Source organism: Lagopus muta, chromosome Z, assembly GCF_023343835.1.
Source record: "Lagopus muta isolate bLagMut1 chromosome Z, bLagMut1 primary, whole genome shotgun sequence".
Classification (NCBI taxonomy): domain Eukaryota; kingdom Metazoa; phylum Chordata; class Aves; order Galliformes; family Phasianidae; genus Lagopus; species Lagopus muta.
In genome coordinates, this window is record NC_064472.1 from 57,029,769 (window position 1) to 57,044,484 (window position 14,716).

At 43.5% G+C, this 14,716-nt stretch overlaps 1 protein-coding gene across 4 annotated transcripts in view; it reads left to right on the forward strand.

Moving 5' to 3' along the window:
- Positions 1-14,231, forward strand: part of LOC125686698 (metalloprotease TIKI1-like) — an 85,839-nt gene extending 71,608 nt beyond the window's left edge. For 2 of the 4 annotated variants that reach the window (XM_048931015.1, XM_048931016.1), the window contains 2 exons: positions 5,619-5,873; positions 9,186-10,389. In XM_048931015.1, the coding sequence (XP_048786972.1) occupies positions 5,619-5,873; positions 9,186-9,381 (451 nt within the window). In that variant the 3' untranslated portion in view covers positions 9,382-10,389. The other 2 variants (XR_007373869.1, XM_048931017.1) reach the window with 2 other exon arrangements.
- Positions 14,232-14,716: the final 485 nt, after the last annotated feature.

Below are 14,716 nucleotides of genomic sequence, written 5' to 3' on the forward strand. Positions count from 1 at the left end.
CCAGTTAGGAAACAGGATTTTGTTGGGTTTGGCCTGTATGTTTTTTTGGAAAAAACAGACTTTTTTTTTTTTTTTTTTCTAAGGTTTTAGCTCTTTAAGAACTTCCATAGAATATGCATTCTTGGTTCAGCAGATCTGGACACTGTCTCATATCACACAGGCTTCTGTGTCCCTTCATTCCTCCTAAGTGTTCAGCTGCCTTACCTTCTAATACTTTATTTCTCTTACACTGCTATTTTTTATTCTTCCATATTACTCTCAGCCTCGAATCTGGCTCCTTAGGGTCCACTTAGTCCCTTGCTAGTTGTCCCCACCAAAAGTGATAGCTCTCACATCCTTTGCTCTTTCCTGCATTTATAAGCCAAGATACTTGCTGTTCCGGTATGTCTTGTAGCTGTCCTTTGAGTTATCCCCTTAGCCTCTCCCCAGCCTATCAGTGGGTGCCTTTATCTATCTCCATGATCTCAGTTACTATAAAATGCCAAATGATCTCCATACTCTGCAAAGGATTACCTATGCTTTCTGAACTACCTGCCACCAGCTTAGACTCTGCAATGCTCTTCTCCCCCATCTCTAGTCTCTTGCCAAAGAAGTGTTCTTGCATCCCTCAGAATATCTTCACTCTTCCCTAGAGGCACTGCTAAAAGGCCACAGTGGAAAAAAGGCTTGATCTCAATTATTTTACTGTTTCCCCTTAATCCTCTGCACCAGGAATGTTCTCCCTCCCTCAGTGCTTGCATCTCTGTTCCTCCTTCCTCACATTTCTGATAAGGGGCTTTTAGGATTAACACTGGACTTTTTTCTTTTATGTGGATTGTCCAGGGGCGCATGCAGAGTCTTGTGCTATGCCAGGGGCTCCAGTAAGATGCAGTGCAAAATAATAACAAATATTCTTCTCCTGCTGTGATTGCTTCATCTTTCTCTTTGCAGCACTTCTGCTGCCTTTTTCAGACTGTGAAATTTAAATTCTGGCAGGCCAGATTTTTTCTATAATTACTGACATTGCCCATTTGCATTGAAGCATTATCTACACCAAACACATCCCCTTAAGTACATCCATGCATCCCCTGATGCTGCTGACACCAGCAGGTAGGTAATCTGACAAAGAGAGAGCCTCTGTGCTTCCACACAAGACTTAATGATCCTGTAATACTGAAGTAATGCTAGGCGACTTAGTGTATCAGTGTTTATGGTGGTAATAAAAAAACAAATTTTTGTCATCTTTTTTGTTTATAAGAACTTTCTTAGGTTAGATATTCCTAAAAACAGCTATAGCAGCTTCTTAAAACGTAAAGAGAGCTCAATATGTACTTAGGAATGAACAAAATCTTCTAATATCTGGTAGGAGCAGGAAGAGCCTACGTTTTGCTCCAGAAGTGCAACAGATAGGCTCTGGGACTGACAAAAGGAGAGGGTGTAAGTAACAGTTAACAGTTAACAGTTAACAGGAGGAACAAGCACATTAAGTTGATCCAGAAAAGAAAAAAAAAAAGAAAGCTCCGGGGAACTCATTGCCTTACAGTATTTAAGAGAGTTTATAAAGGAGATGGAGACTGACTTTTTCCATGGGCACATAGATGATAGGACAAGGGGACCTGTTTTAAACTAAAACAGGAGAGATTTAGATTAGATGTTTGTAGGAAATCCTTTACCCAGAGGATGGTGAGGCCCTGGCACAGCTTCCCAGGGAAGCTGTGGGTGCCTGACTCCTGGAGGTGCTCAAGGCCAGGTTGGATGGGGCACTGGGCAGCTTGAGCCCATCCCTGCCCACAGCAGGGGATTGGAACTGAGTGGGCCTTAAGGTCCCTTCCAACCCAAACCATTCCACGATTATATGATTTTATGAATATGCTGCTCTGTAAAGAGGTATGTGTAAGGAGATCAAGGGCAGATGACTGTGGGAAGGAAGGTTAGATCTTCATGCATCAGGGAGATGGAAAGCTAGCCACCTGATTTTTCTGACCCTATCGACCGAGCGTCCAACCATCACCTTCTGTGTCTTCATAAGTACTTAGTTTGTCACTAATTGCATCTCAGACACTTTACTGGGCAGTACTGAACAGAAGGTCTTTCCTGGAGCCTTGACTTTAAAGCTGACTGAGTGAACAACATGAAGAAAACAAAACTTTAATGTTTTCTTTGAAAAAAAAAAAAGTGATAACATTTCTGAATGATGCAGTAGCAAAGAATTTCAAGAAAAACGTGAGATCTGTAGGAGAACATTTGAAGTGGGAGAAAGACCCATTGCAAGAGTACATCAGAATCCATGGGGAAAGATAAGAGCATTTCTGCCTTTGCGTGCCTGTTCTAGCAGTTGCTCAAAGGGTCTCTGGAAGAATCACCTGTAGGCAGTGCTGCAGAAGAGATTATGTACATGAGTATCTGTTGTTCATGGTGCTCTGAGGCTGCAGGTATCTAAATAAACAGATGGCCATACAGTTTGGAGGTTGTCCTGGCTGTGGCTATAGCAATATTTTAGCATCTCCTGGCCACATATTTGGTACAGGAGGCTGCAGGCAATAAAGTAGTCTTATCTACAGAGGAGGAGTAGTGGTGCCCACTCAGAGATTTTCACCAATAAAAAGGCAGACATGGTGAATTAAAATCAAAGAAAAGAGAACCAGGAGACCATAATCAGAGGGTCTTTAAAGAGATAAATCATGTCCCTAGAGACAATAGAATGTGTGTCAATCAGTAAAGAGAAGATGAAGGTTAGAGAATATGAGATGTTGTGGAGGAAAGCTGAAGTATTGTGACACCTTAGAGTGATAAAGTAATGCTATAGCAATTACAAGGATTCTGAGTGGAGTGAATAGCCCACAAATCTTTCTGCACCAGTCTCTGTCACATGAAGCACTCCACATGTGATTTTCCTTGCAGGAAATAAGATCACACTCTCTTCATTTTCCATCTACTACTTCCTTGATTTTGCAGCCCACAATCTCACCCTCTTTCAGGATGGATCTTCTTTACTGTCTATAAAGGAAATGTGTTCACAGTGATGAGATAGCTTGAAAACACCAGCCATGCCAAAAGGTGTATACTGGACCTCTTGCTCTCCATGACTTTGCAGAACAGAAAAGAAACACACCATAATGCTGGGAAGGCTTCACTGACTGAAGTCATGTTTCTGCGCAATGGTCTGTACTCTTTTGTTACCTTTCTGAGTTCCAGTCCAATCCAGTCTTCAACTTTGTCCTGTTAAAAACAATAACAACAACAACAACAACAACAACAAACTTCTGTGCCTCTTATCTTTATAAAAGAAGTCTATAGATCAGTTAAATATTTGTGTTGTGCTGTTGTTCACGGAGTGAATTGAGTAAGTTTGTGCAGAAACTTGAGAACAAGAAAAGAGATGGAATCTCTGTTCCAAACAAGGAAGAGAACTGTGGGCAAGGAAAGCTGAGATTGGATAGGAGACTGCATGCAGGCTGCATATCTTGTAATATGGGTGGGGAGATGCTGCTTGCTTGAAGTATTATGAAACAGAGCTTGAGTAATCAGGGTGGAGTTGGTTGTTTCTTTGAAACATCCCATTTACACTAAACTGAGTTAGAATTGCCCTGACAGCCATTTCTGGGCTCTTGACTCAGTGATCTCTTGGGCTCATAGAATTATAGAATCGCCTGAGTTGGAAGGAACTCTTAAAAGTCATCTAATCCAACTCCCCTGCAGTGTACAAGGACATCTGCAGCTGGATCAGGTGCTCAGAGCCCCATCCAGCCTGACCTTGAATTCCTCTGGCCTCCCTGGCAATCTGTACCAGTGCCTCACCACCATTACTGTAAAAAACTTATTTCTTGTATCCAACCTAAATCTCCCCTCTTTCAGTTTGAAGCCATCTCCCCTTGTCCTTTCACAGTAGACCCCACTGAATCGTCTATCTTCTTCCTTCTGACAGACTCCCTTTAGATATACTAGAAGGCCACTCTCAGGTCTCCCCAGAGGCTTCTCAACTCCAGGCTGAACAGCCCCAGCTCTCCCAGCCTGTCCTCGTAGTAGAGGTGTTCCATCCCTTGAAACAGTTTCCTCTGGACACAATCCAGCAGCTGCATGTCTTTTCTGTACTGAGGACTCTACATCTGGATGCAATACTCCAAGTGAGGCCTCACCAGCGCAGAGCAGAGGGGCAGGATCACCTCTCTTGCCCTGCTGGCCATGCTTCTGTTGATACAGCTCATGATACAGTCGGCCTTCTGGGTTGTGAGGGCACGTTGCTGGCTCATATCCAGCTTGCTTCCACCTGTACCCTCAGGTCCGTTTCAGTGGGGCTGTACCCCATCCTTACATCCCACAGCATGAACTGATAGAGGGAGTTGACACAACCCAGGTGCAGAAGTTGCACTTGGATTTGTTGAACCTCGTGAGGTTCTGCTGGTCCCATTGCTTGAGTCTATCTGGGCCTCTCTGGATGGCATCTCGTCCCTCATGTGTGTTAACTGCACCCCACAGCTTGGTGTCATCTGCAGACTTGCTGAGCCTGCACTCTATGTCACTGCTGATGTCATTGATGAAGCTGTTGAAGAATGCTGGTCCCAGTACTGATCCCTGAGGAACAGCACTTCTTCATTCAGACATTGAGCCACTGACCACAGCTCTCTGGGTATGATCTTGTAACCAAGTCCTCATCCATCAAACAGTGCACCTGTCAAATCCATATCTTTTGATTTGCAGAGAAGGATATTATGGGACCATGTCAAAGGCCTTAAAGTTATCAGGGACTATCCCAAAGGCTTCTCAGTCTTGGCATGTGAGAGAGCTCATGTACTCTTATAGCCCGACTGCAGCATGTTTGAACTTTCAGATAATGCTGCCAGTCTAAACCAGACATTTTTAAATCTGGGACCAATGCAACTAGAAAGCTAAAGGCCTGACTCCTATTTCCTCGCGTTAGCTATAAGTGCATGCAAAGCTCACATCTGCTTTGGGGTAATTGGCTGATTGGCTGTAATTACTCAGCCTCTTACCACCTCCCCTATGGTAGTGGCCTTGATGCTGCCAGTTGCTTGCAGACTAAGTGGTCCAAAAGATTGCTTAATGGTATGTTGAGCCATTTCCTCCTAAGATAATCATTTTCAAGATGCATTTCTGCAAACAAGACCATAGTTTGTGGACTAGCTTGTGGCTTGCCTTCTCTACAAGTGAAATTCGCTGATCAAGGATTAGCTCTTGGTGTACCTTAGTTGTCCCATCCCTGCCCTTTATCCCCATCAGGACAGGACTGCTGGAAGAAACCAAGTGGACTGTGTTCTGCTGGAATTCAGATTAGAAGAGTATGGTTTGACCTCCTCTGACTTTGAAAGTGATTCCTCTTTTGTTTCTTTGTAGATATGCAAAGGTATTCCCAACTGCTCTTATACCCTGTGCCAGACTGCATCTTTTTCTCTGATCCAAATTACCTCTTTTCCAAAGTTGGTTGTTTTTTTTTAATTAAAGACAAATATTTTGATCAGAATATTTACTTCAGGAAGTGGAAAAAGGAATACAAGCCAGAAAAATAACCATACTTATCTATCTATAGGAAACATTTGTTTTGCATGTGTCCTGATGATATCTGTACCAAGATTCTGCCTCAAAGCCTTTTAAACATTATCCATGTTCCCTCCTTCTTCCAGCGGAAAACTCCCCAAAACTTTGTTAGCCTTCTCATCGTCCTCACCAGCACATCATCCTTATGTAGTGTCCCAGGAGCTCCCACTGCCGTTGCATACCCTGAAAGAGGAGGAGGAAGAACTCTTGCCTCACCTGCTGCTACCTGATGGCATCGATGTGCTGGAGAAGGTAGAGAGAAAGTACAAAAAGAAGAAGCAACAGCAGAAGAAGCAAAGACTGCGGCAGTTTAATGACCTATGGGTTCGCTTTGAAGAAAGGTAGCTAATGGCTGGGAGGGGAGGTGGGCTTGGCATGCAAATTGGATTTTAGCTTGGACTGATTAATCAAGTAGGCCAAGCTTCTGCAGAAGCTAGATATGTTCTGAGGGTGTAGGATCTGACCCGCCTCACCATGATTCTTGCAGAGACCTTTACTCAAGGCTGCTTGTGCTTTTAGGGATGAAATTGCTTCTTCCTGCAGGGTTAGGTTGGTGGAAAATCAGGCATAACATGCAGGGAAGCCTTGCCAAAAGCATTTTACATTTGAGCTCAAGGGATTGTGAGTACATAGTTCCTGTCTTAATCACAGATGACTGGATCCACTGGTAAATGTACAGCCTCTTGGATTTTTTACCCAAGAGAAGCTGCGTATGTGGGAACTCTCATGTCTAGCATATGTGCTCCTTGCATTTGGACAGTGTACATTATTTCTAGTATCTGTATTCTTCCAGTGCTAAAGAACATGCAAGCCCTGAGGCATTACCAGAGATCTGGAAATGGGAATGACAACCCAAAGTGTCATTGAGTTAAGATGAAAAATGGAGCATGGTGTGGGGAAAAGGTTTACATCCTCCTGTCAGTTTTCACGCAGAAGAGCTTTCTCCCTACAGGAATTATAGCAGCCTGCAAAAAAGCCTCATCCCTCACAAGTAATGCTTAGGTCTGCGGCTGAATGTGAACTTTCATGTTTACCTTGTGTCAAGTAACACACAGGCCTGATTCTAGCTCTTATATCTCTGCCATGTTCAGGTTGAGAACATGTTATTTTTGTGGTGCTATAAATGAACAAGAAGGTCAAGATGATGGAAAAGAGCTGTGGCTCTTAAACTGAAGTTTCTATGTTCATTTTTTCTCTCTCAAAAGCATGTTTCTTCCTGGTCCCCAAAGTCCTGAGTATCATGCCTCTTTGTCCCAACTGTACCACTGCTTTGAGTAATGCAGTGCTTACACAGTGCAAACAGGTGTAGCAGCTTTCGATTCTTTTTCTGTTCCAAGCATTCAGCCTTTGTCAAACTTTTTAGATCAAACTCTTTTCCCTCTTTTTAGGGCAATTTTCACTCCTCCTTCCAAACGAAGTGCACGTGGTTTGGGGAGAGGGGGGAGACAAATGTGCATGGAGGTTTGCGTGCCCACTGACAGACATATACACAGTCCAAGACACGCCAATTCAACAAATTGTTATATTGATCGCATCTGATATGGTGTTTTACTGTAACATTTAATCACAGAATTGTTTGAGTTGGAAGGGTCTCTTAAAGGCCATCTGGTCCAACTCCCCTGCTATGAACAGGGACACCACAACTAGATCAGGTGCTCAGAGCCCCATCCAGCCTGACCTTGAATGTCTCCAGGGATGGGAGAAAGCCCGCAGACTACATTTACTTCTGTTAATGTAGTTGATACCAGCTATTTGCTTGACAGTCTGTTTAGCTGAAACACCAACTAATGATTTGGAGTCCTTATCAGCCTAAGCTCCCACCCTAACTGCACACCATCATCTTCTGTTTTTCATATGCAGTTATTCTTGTGAAGTTCAGGAGCATCAGTGGGTGTCCTGAAGTAAGCCTCTATGCCTTCAGGACATAGAATATTGGAGCATATGTTAGTGTTACTGAATTGGAGATGTTTTAGGGGAGCATACTGGATTGCAAGTGCAAAACAGTAGTGAAGTAGAAGCAGAGCTAGTTATGGCAGCTTAGAAAACTGTGAGATAAATATGAGAGCAGAAAATGCCTCCTTTCCTTTTTGTTTGTAATCTTTTCTGTCCACTAGCAATTAAGCCATCCTTTGAGCTGTAAACCTGCTCAGGCGCTAGGCTCTTACTGCATCTGGCTGCCCACACGGTCCTGTGCCGAGCGGACAGCCCCACCTGGTGGCACTGCGGACACCCGGCTCCTGGATGCACGAGCTCCCTGGGTGCCTTGTCACGGGAATGCTCCCAGGTCCCTGATTCATGGGCCTGAACCACGTATAACTTCACGCCTGGAAATGTGAAAGATGCAGATTGAGTGACCTAATGCAACTTTGTAGTGGATTTGGCTGAATTGGTTTGGTTCATGCTCCTCTATGTGCGTATCAGCTAACAGCTGTATTTCTTTGTTGTGCCACCTGCTGGCTTCTCTGCTCAGACCTCCTATGGGACCTTTGCACACAGAAGGGTACAATTTTTAAAAAAGAATGCTGATTGCCTTTCATTTCCCAAAGCATTCTTGCTTTATGCAGTTAGCCAAACTAAGGCAAAAGCAGAGCACAATAGTTAGGGACTATATGCAGGAAATATGACCCTGCTGTTATGTTTGGCAGGTAAGTTTGCTTCTGACTTTGTCACAATTTGTATTCCATTTTCACACAGCACCGTGGTGCCCTGGAGGGCACATCAGCCTTGTAGCTTTGGCACCACTCATGGCTTTAATCGTTGTTCAAAAAGAGACTCACGTACCTCTTCTGAGCCTCAACCTGCGCTGCAACACTGCAGGAGCTCACTCAGCTCTGGGCAGTTCGTGTCAGCAGCAAGCAGGGTAAAAGTCCTCTCCTTCACCATGTGCTGCCATAATGGGAGCATAGTATTTTGTAAGCTCTCACCCAGCTCATGCTCATCACCAGCCCAGGGTCCTCAGTACCACCAGAGATACTTTGAGACACTGTGATCTTTTCCCTGTAGCATTTCTGTTTTTAGGAAGTGTTTCTGGCAGGGTTTCTTTCTCTTCTTAGGGGATGTCATTTAAACCCTTTGTAATTCCTGACCTGTGGAAGGGAACAAGCAGCATAGGGGTGAGTGTAGTCCAGGCTAAGGTGCACACATGGAGAAGTTTGGTAGGGGAGAATGGATTCAGCTGAAAGGAGGTGCCTCATTCCTGTAGAGCTGAGCTAAGCAATTCTGCTGCAGGGATGCTCCTCTAAAGCACAGGTGGTTTTGTTCTTATTTTCTACCTAGCTGTAAGGCAAGCTGGAGGGCTAGGAAAGCTGTCACCTTGCCCACCTGCCTGCCTGTGTAAGAGCAGAGATCAATCAGTCTGAGCACTACTAGTGTTTCAGGGCAGTCCCCACCCTCCTCTGATTCACACTTAGGTGGGCTAGGGCTTCTGTATACATCAGCTGTGTGAGAGCTGCCCATGCCCTTGAAGAAGGGGAAAGGCAAGTCTCTGCCATTAGGCACAGTACTTTGGTGAGCATGGAGCCGGTGTAAGAGACCATGCCCAGCATCTTGGGTGCCCAGAAGATGAGCAGTGGGGCACAGAAGCCAGCAGTGTGCGGGTTTCAGCCAGTTCTGGGCTAAGTCTGGACTGACGTTCTTCTTCGCTTGCCTTGCAGTGCCACCGACCCTCCTCCCCGTATCCGTATCATCAATGGCTACATCACAGTGGAACCCCAGCCCCGGGGCCATGGACGGTTCAGTCCCGCTCACACAGACACCAGCTCGCACAGACACAGTGGCTCTCGCCAGCTCTCCCACTCCCTTCTGCTCTCACTACTGACTTTGGCTATGCATATGATTAGGCTGCACTGAGATGTAAGGGGAGCCGAGCGGCAGGGCTCTCCCCTTAAAAAGCAAACAAGAGACTTAAGTTAAAAATAACAATAAAAACGGAAGACTTTGTGAGTGGGACACCTATTCTGTGGGCTGTTCTCAAACTGCTTCCTTTTCCTGAACCTAGATCATTCACACTATTAACTGGTTTGACCTGCCCAATACAGGAGAAGATATTTTAATGAAAGTGTTATTTAATCCTTCTCTTGCAGAAGAGTGACTTCATGTTATCCCATAATGCTTTGGGGAAATGTATAATGTTGCTATAACATAGCTGTTGTTTAGCTGTATGAGCCCAACTGAGTTATACTTTTTGCACCTTCAGTGCCTTGTGTGGGGATTTACGCAACACTAGCTTGTTTTTTAGAACAGAGTATTTTGGTCATATGAACACAGCTGGGAGAAAGAGGTTAGTATTTTCTGGTAATGCTTTTAACTCTTTTTAATTCCTGCTTATTCCTGCTCCAGATTATACATAAAGGTTCATAAAAAACACCTTCTACAATAGAATAAAACAGTAAAGACTTACAAACAATGTTTTCTGCTGTCTGTGTAGCACTGTTATAAGATGGATAAAACTTAACTTCCAATGTCCAGGCAAGTCTCTTTAACACTAATATATGTTTAAGGAAAAACTGATTGCTGGGTTTTTGCAGCTTTTGTTTACTCGTGTTTTTTATATTTGCCTCCAAAATAGAAATTTTCAGTAGGTGATTTTACAACACTGGAATCAGGTTTACCCTCTTTATCTAAATCAGAAATATATTGTTATTTTATCGTTGGATTTTTTTTTTATTTTTATTTTTTTTGAGGGGGGAATCGTTTCTAATACTTCTGCAAAGTTAGATTCCACTCCAGGAAACCTTTGACAATTTTCAACTGATCATCAGATTTCCGAAATCGTTATCGATCCTCTGCTATCTACTTAAAATGAACGTACTGTATTGACTCCTGGTTCTAGGAACACTGAAAGTGGTGATGCATGTTTTTTTTGTCTCTGTACAGGACCTCCTCTTGTGACCATGCTGACTCATGAGAAACATGTCCTCCCTCATCTTAGAAGGTCTTCATAGCACAGGAGGGTCTCATGAGATTTTTTGTCTCACTTGTGAGAGGACTTACAGAAAATTCAGGCCTTGGCAACTTGCATGCACAGCAGATCCCTGCCCCTGTGAGACATCAAAGGATATGATTTCTTCAGATTTCTCTTCCTATGAAAATGCTTCACTGCTTTTTGTTGCTTGTAAAAAGCACATTTTTCCTCCTCCTCCTGCTCACAGTTCTGCTTTCCTCCAGGAGGAAAAATGTTTCTAGGTGTGTTAACAGAGTTTTCATCTAAAGACCTCAAATCCTGGTCCATTTCCAGGAGGACTGTATGTAAACAAAGCCTTAGATTGGTGAGGAAAACAAAGAAAGCAGAGTCTGAATATTGCTGTTTGCAACAGGAAAGAAGTTTTTACGCCCTGGGGTACAAGACAGAATCAATTCATTGCATATTCTTTACCAAAAGACATCAACATCTCAGAGACATTCTGTTTTCCACGGGATGACATAGCAGACAGGTTGGTGATGTGCTCCTCTCTGTCTCCCTCTCTGACTGGTCATCTGCTGGCATAAACTCTCATAGAGTTGGTGTGTCTGGCCTTATTTTCCTTGGGCTCAATGTGATCTGAACAGATCTGCTCAAATGGGGCATAGCTTAGTTACAGCCACACACTGCAAGCCTGACAAACTGAGCAAATGCTTGTGTATTTATGAGTGCATGTGAGGCAGGCACGAAAAGCATTACACCAGAATGTTCTGCTATCTGCTAGCCCATGCTTTGGCATTGTGGAGTTGCTGTCCCCTCTCAGATGTGGCACAGACTCAGTGGGGTCTGCAAACACTGGAAGAAGGGGTTGGAGAGCTCTCACGCCCTTTTTCCATTACCAGATAAAGGCTGCCCTTCATGAAATAGTCGCAGACTGACAGTTCTCTTTATTCACTCCTGCACAGTTACTCTTGAATTTCACTTCTGTGCTGAGTGGAACAGCCACCACACACCACACAGTGGGTGTGGGCACAGTGAGGTGATGCATTTCAGCAGTAGTGACAGCAACAGTGGGACACCTCTACTGGTGAGGTATTTATAGGCACAGCATGTAGACTCCTGCTCATCGATGGTGAAATTGCACAGCTAATGGTGGTGACTGTGTTGAAAAATAATGTTTTATAGCTGAGAATGCACTCTGTCAAACACTCTTGTTGTGCTCTATTTAGCTGTTCAAGTTTCCATGGAAATAAATAGGAGGCATTACTTTCAGAACGACCTATGTAGCTTTGGTTGCCTTGCAGTTTCTCGCGAGATCTGTCAGGGATACGGTGAATAGCAAACTTGATTCAGAAATAACTGAATCTGCAGGTGCATCCTTCTGTAGTGGAGAAGGTGTGAGAAACACGCTCAAGATCAAAAATTTCTAATCACAGATCAGGCATAGATCTCTGTGAAGAGCAGTTTATTCATTATTGCAATGATGGGCGCGCAACCCATTACTGATAAGGGAGAAATTGCATAACCAGTCAGTGAAATCCATTCTGTTATGTAGCCTGGGTCTGACACAGGTAAAGCCTCTCCTGGAACTCACTGGTTGAGTGTCTCAGGTTCACAATCTTCCGACGCTGTTGCTGCATTACACTTCCATAGCTACATTACACTTCTGTAGCTATGTTATGCTTCCATACAATGTCTGCTACCAACCCGTTGTCTTTGGGTACGTTCTGCACTTCTTATAATGATAAGAGGACAATATTTTCAACAACCTGCACACCAGTTCTGTTCTGTGCCTGCTCTACTGCACACAATTGCCTTACCTAGTGCCTGTGCCAATTTTACCTAGGTCAGAACGCCCCAGTCTCAACTTTACTCTGTTCAGTAACTTTCTTTTATGAAAGGCAGCTTATCCTATGCTACATACAGAAATACTGGAAATTTCCACTGCAAAAACACAATCCACCTCTGACAGAGGTGAAACTTGTCTCCTGAACGTGCCTCCCCATTTCCTGAGCAGTATAACAAAGCATACTTTGCTATGTCTTAACATCATTTTCCATTCTCCTTCCTTTGTACTTACTAATTGACTGACGCGCTCTGCTCTTCCCCACCTTACTGAAGCTCTTTTCATAAAACATCTCTCCAGTGCTGTGTGTGAATTGATCTTGTTTGAGGTGAGTGGGACTATTGCCTGCAGGTTTCTCATGGCCAAGATTTTTCAGCTTGGAGACTGGTATGTGCAAAGTTATTAACAGAATTTAAGAACTCACTCTGTTCAAAATATACTGGATTGATTATAAAATTCCTTCTGGATTGCACTGCAACCTGGTAAATACAGAATATACAAAGTACTTCTCTTTGTTTTGGCAGTTGCCGTGCCCCTATAAATATCACTGATGTTCAGCAGTATATTGAGATATCCTGTGAACGTTTGTTGCTTGGCTAAGCTTCACTAATAGACTCTTCTACCATAACAGGCATGCTATTTAATCACTGGAAGACTTCACATTTATGTACAAAGCTAGGGGAAAAAGGAAGGCAAACAACATTCAGAAAAGAGCTTGCACATAAGTTCCTGTGTTTCCCAAGTTAGGATTTGTGTCTTATCTTTACTTGCTGATGAAATGGATCAGGCACTAGGCACCATTCATTTAAACTGGTTCACCTTTCAACAACTATTTCCTGCAATTTCACAGCTTTTCCTCTGTCCTGCCTGTGGCTTTTAACACATTCAAGCTTTTTTTTTTTTTTTTTTTTTTTTTTTTTTTTTTGTATGTATTTAGTTAGCAACTTCCTAATACAAACAAGCTGCTTATGTTGGTCCCTCTTGTGAACAGGCTGCCCAGGGAGGTGGTGGAGTCTCCTTCTCTGGAGACGTTCAAGACCTGCCTGGATGCCTACCTGTGCGACCTGCTGTAGGGAACCTGCTTTGGCAGGGGGTTGGACTCGATGATCTCAGGAGGTCCCTTCCAACCCCTACAATTCTGTGATTCTGTGATTCTGTGATTCTGTGAAGCATTGCGGGAGACATGGCTTCACTCAGCTTCCATTCAACTGAAGCTTTTCTATGACACTTTTCTCTCTGAGCTGTGAATGCCCCTTACTGAGCTGGGGATCCAGTGCTGGTTTGCTTTCATACCTTTTTAGAATAAGATTTGAAAATAAAATTACTGAAAGAAATCGTTGCTCTTCAGATAGGGCCTAGAAGTATTATACACGTGCCTTCTGGGTGATGATAACTGTGGGAAAGGAGATGCATGAGCTGTGCAGATCATCCCTGACCCTGACGTTCCTTAAGGATCTCACACGGTTTTGTTATTTTAAAGGTGCCGTAGTGGAAAAGGACACACATTAATGCAAACAAAACAAACAAAAATGTCTCCACCTTGCACCATGATTCACATTTCTTTTTGTGCTGAATCTGTCAGAAGGGCTTAATATTTTTTTTTTCTTCTGTTTTTAACCTTTAGTACAGCAAAAACTTCCAAAACAGACTGGGGGCAAAAGTGGAGGCGTAACAGAAGATGAATAAATGAATAGAAGAAAGAAGAAATCTAAGCAATTTGTTTTTTCTTCTCTCTGTGCTCCTTTTTTTTCCTCCTCTGCAACAGAGCTTCAGGGGAACATACAGTGCTCCTCAGTAGGGATAAAAGAATGTAGTGCTATAATGCTTCAACAGGAAAAATTTGTTTTCAGACACTCAGATAGTCTGATGACTGTTCTGTACCCTGTAGAGTTTAAACTGCTATTACTGCATAAATAAATGGAACAGTTCAGCGGGTTGCAATGGCCTTTTTTGAAACACTGTGACACAGCCTATAGAAATGATCCTGAAATCTCTTGGAAAACCAAGCAGTGGACTTTGGAAGACAGATTTTTCCAGTGGCTTGTTCTCTGGAAAATAAGGCACATCACTTACCCTTACCTGGCTTTATCACAGTGAAACACCTAAGGCTGGAAGGCTACCTTCCTGCAGCTGTTTATGTTCTGTGTATTGGACAGTCACTGGATCCATCATGTAACCATTCTTGAATCGTGCTCAAGTTTATCAGTTTCTCTGAAAAGATACACACAGTACTGACCATCAGCCCTCTGAATGACTGGAACCTCACATGCTTGCAGTAACTAGCATTCAGGACTAGCATGCACGACACAGTGCACATCACAGTGTCCAAGATGGTTTTGCTGATGATACATCTCAATACAGCACACTGGGTTGCATGGATACAGATGGAAGGCTGCTGGTGGAACCAGGCTCCTTGAGATCTAGAGCTGGTACTACCT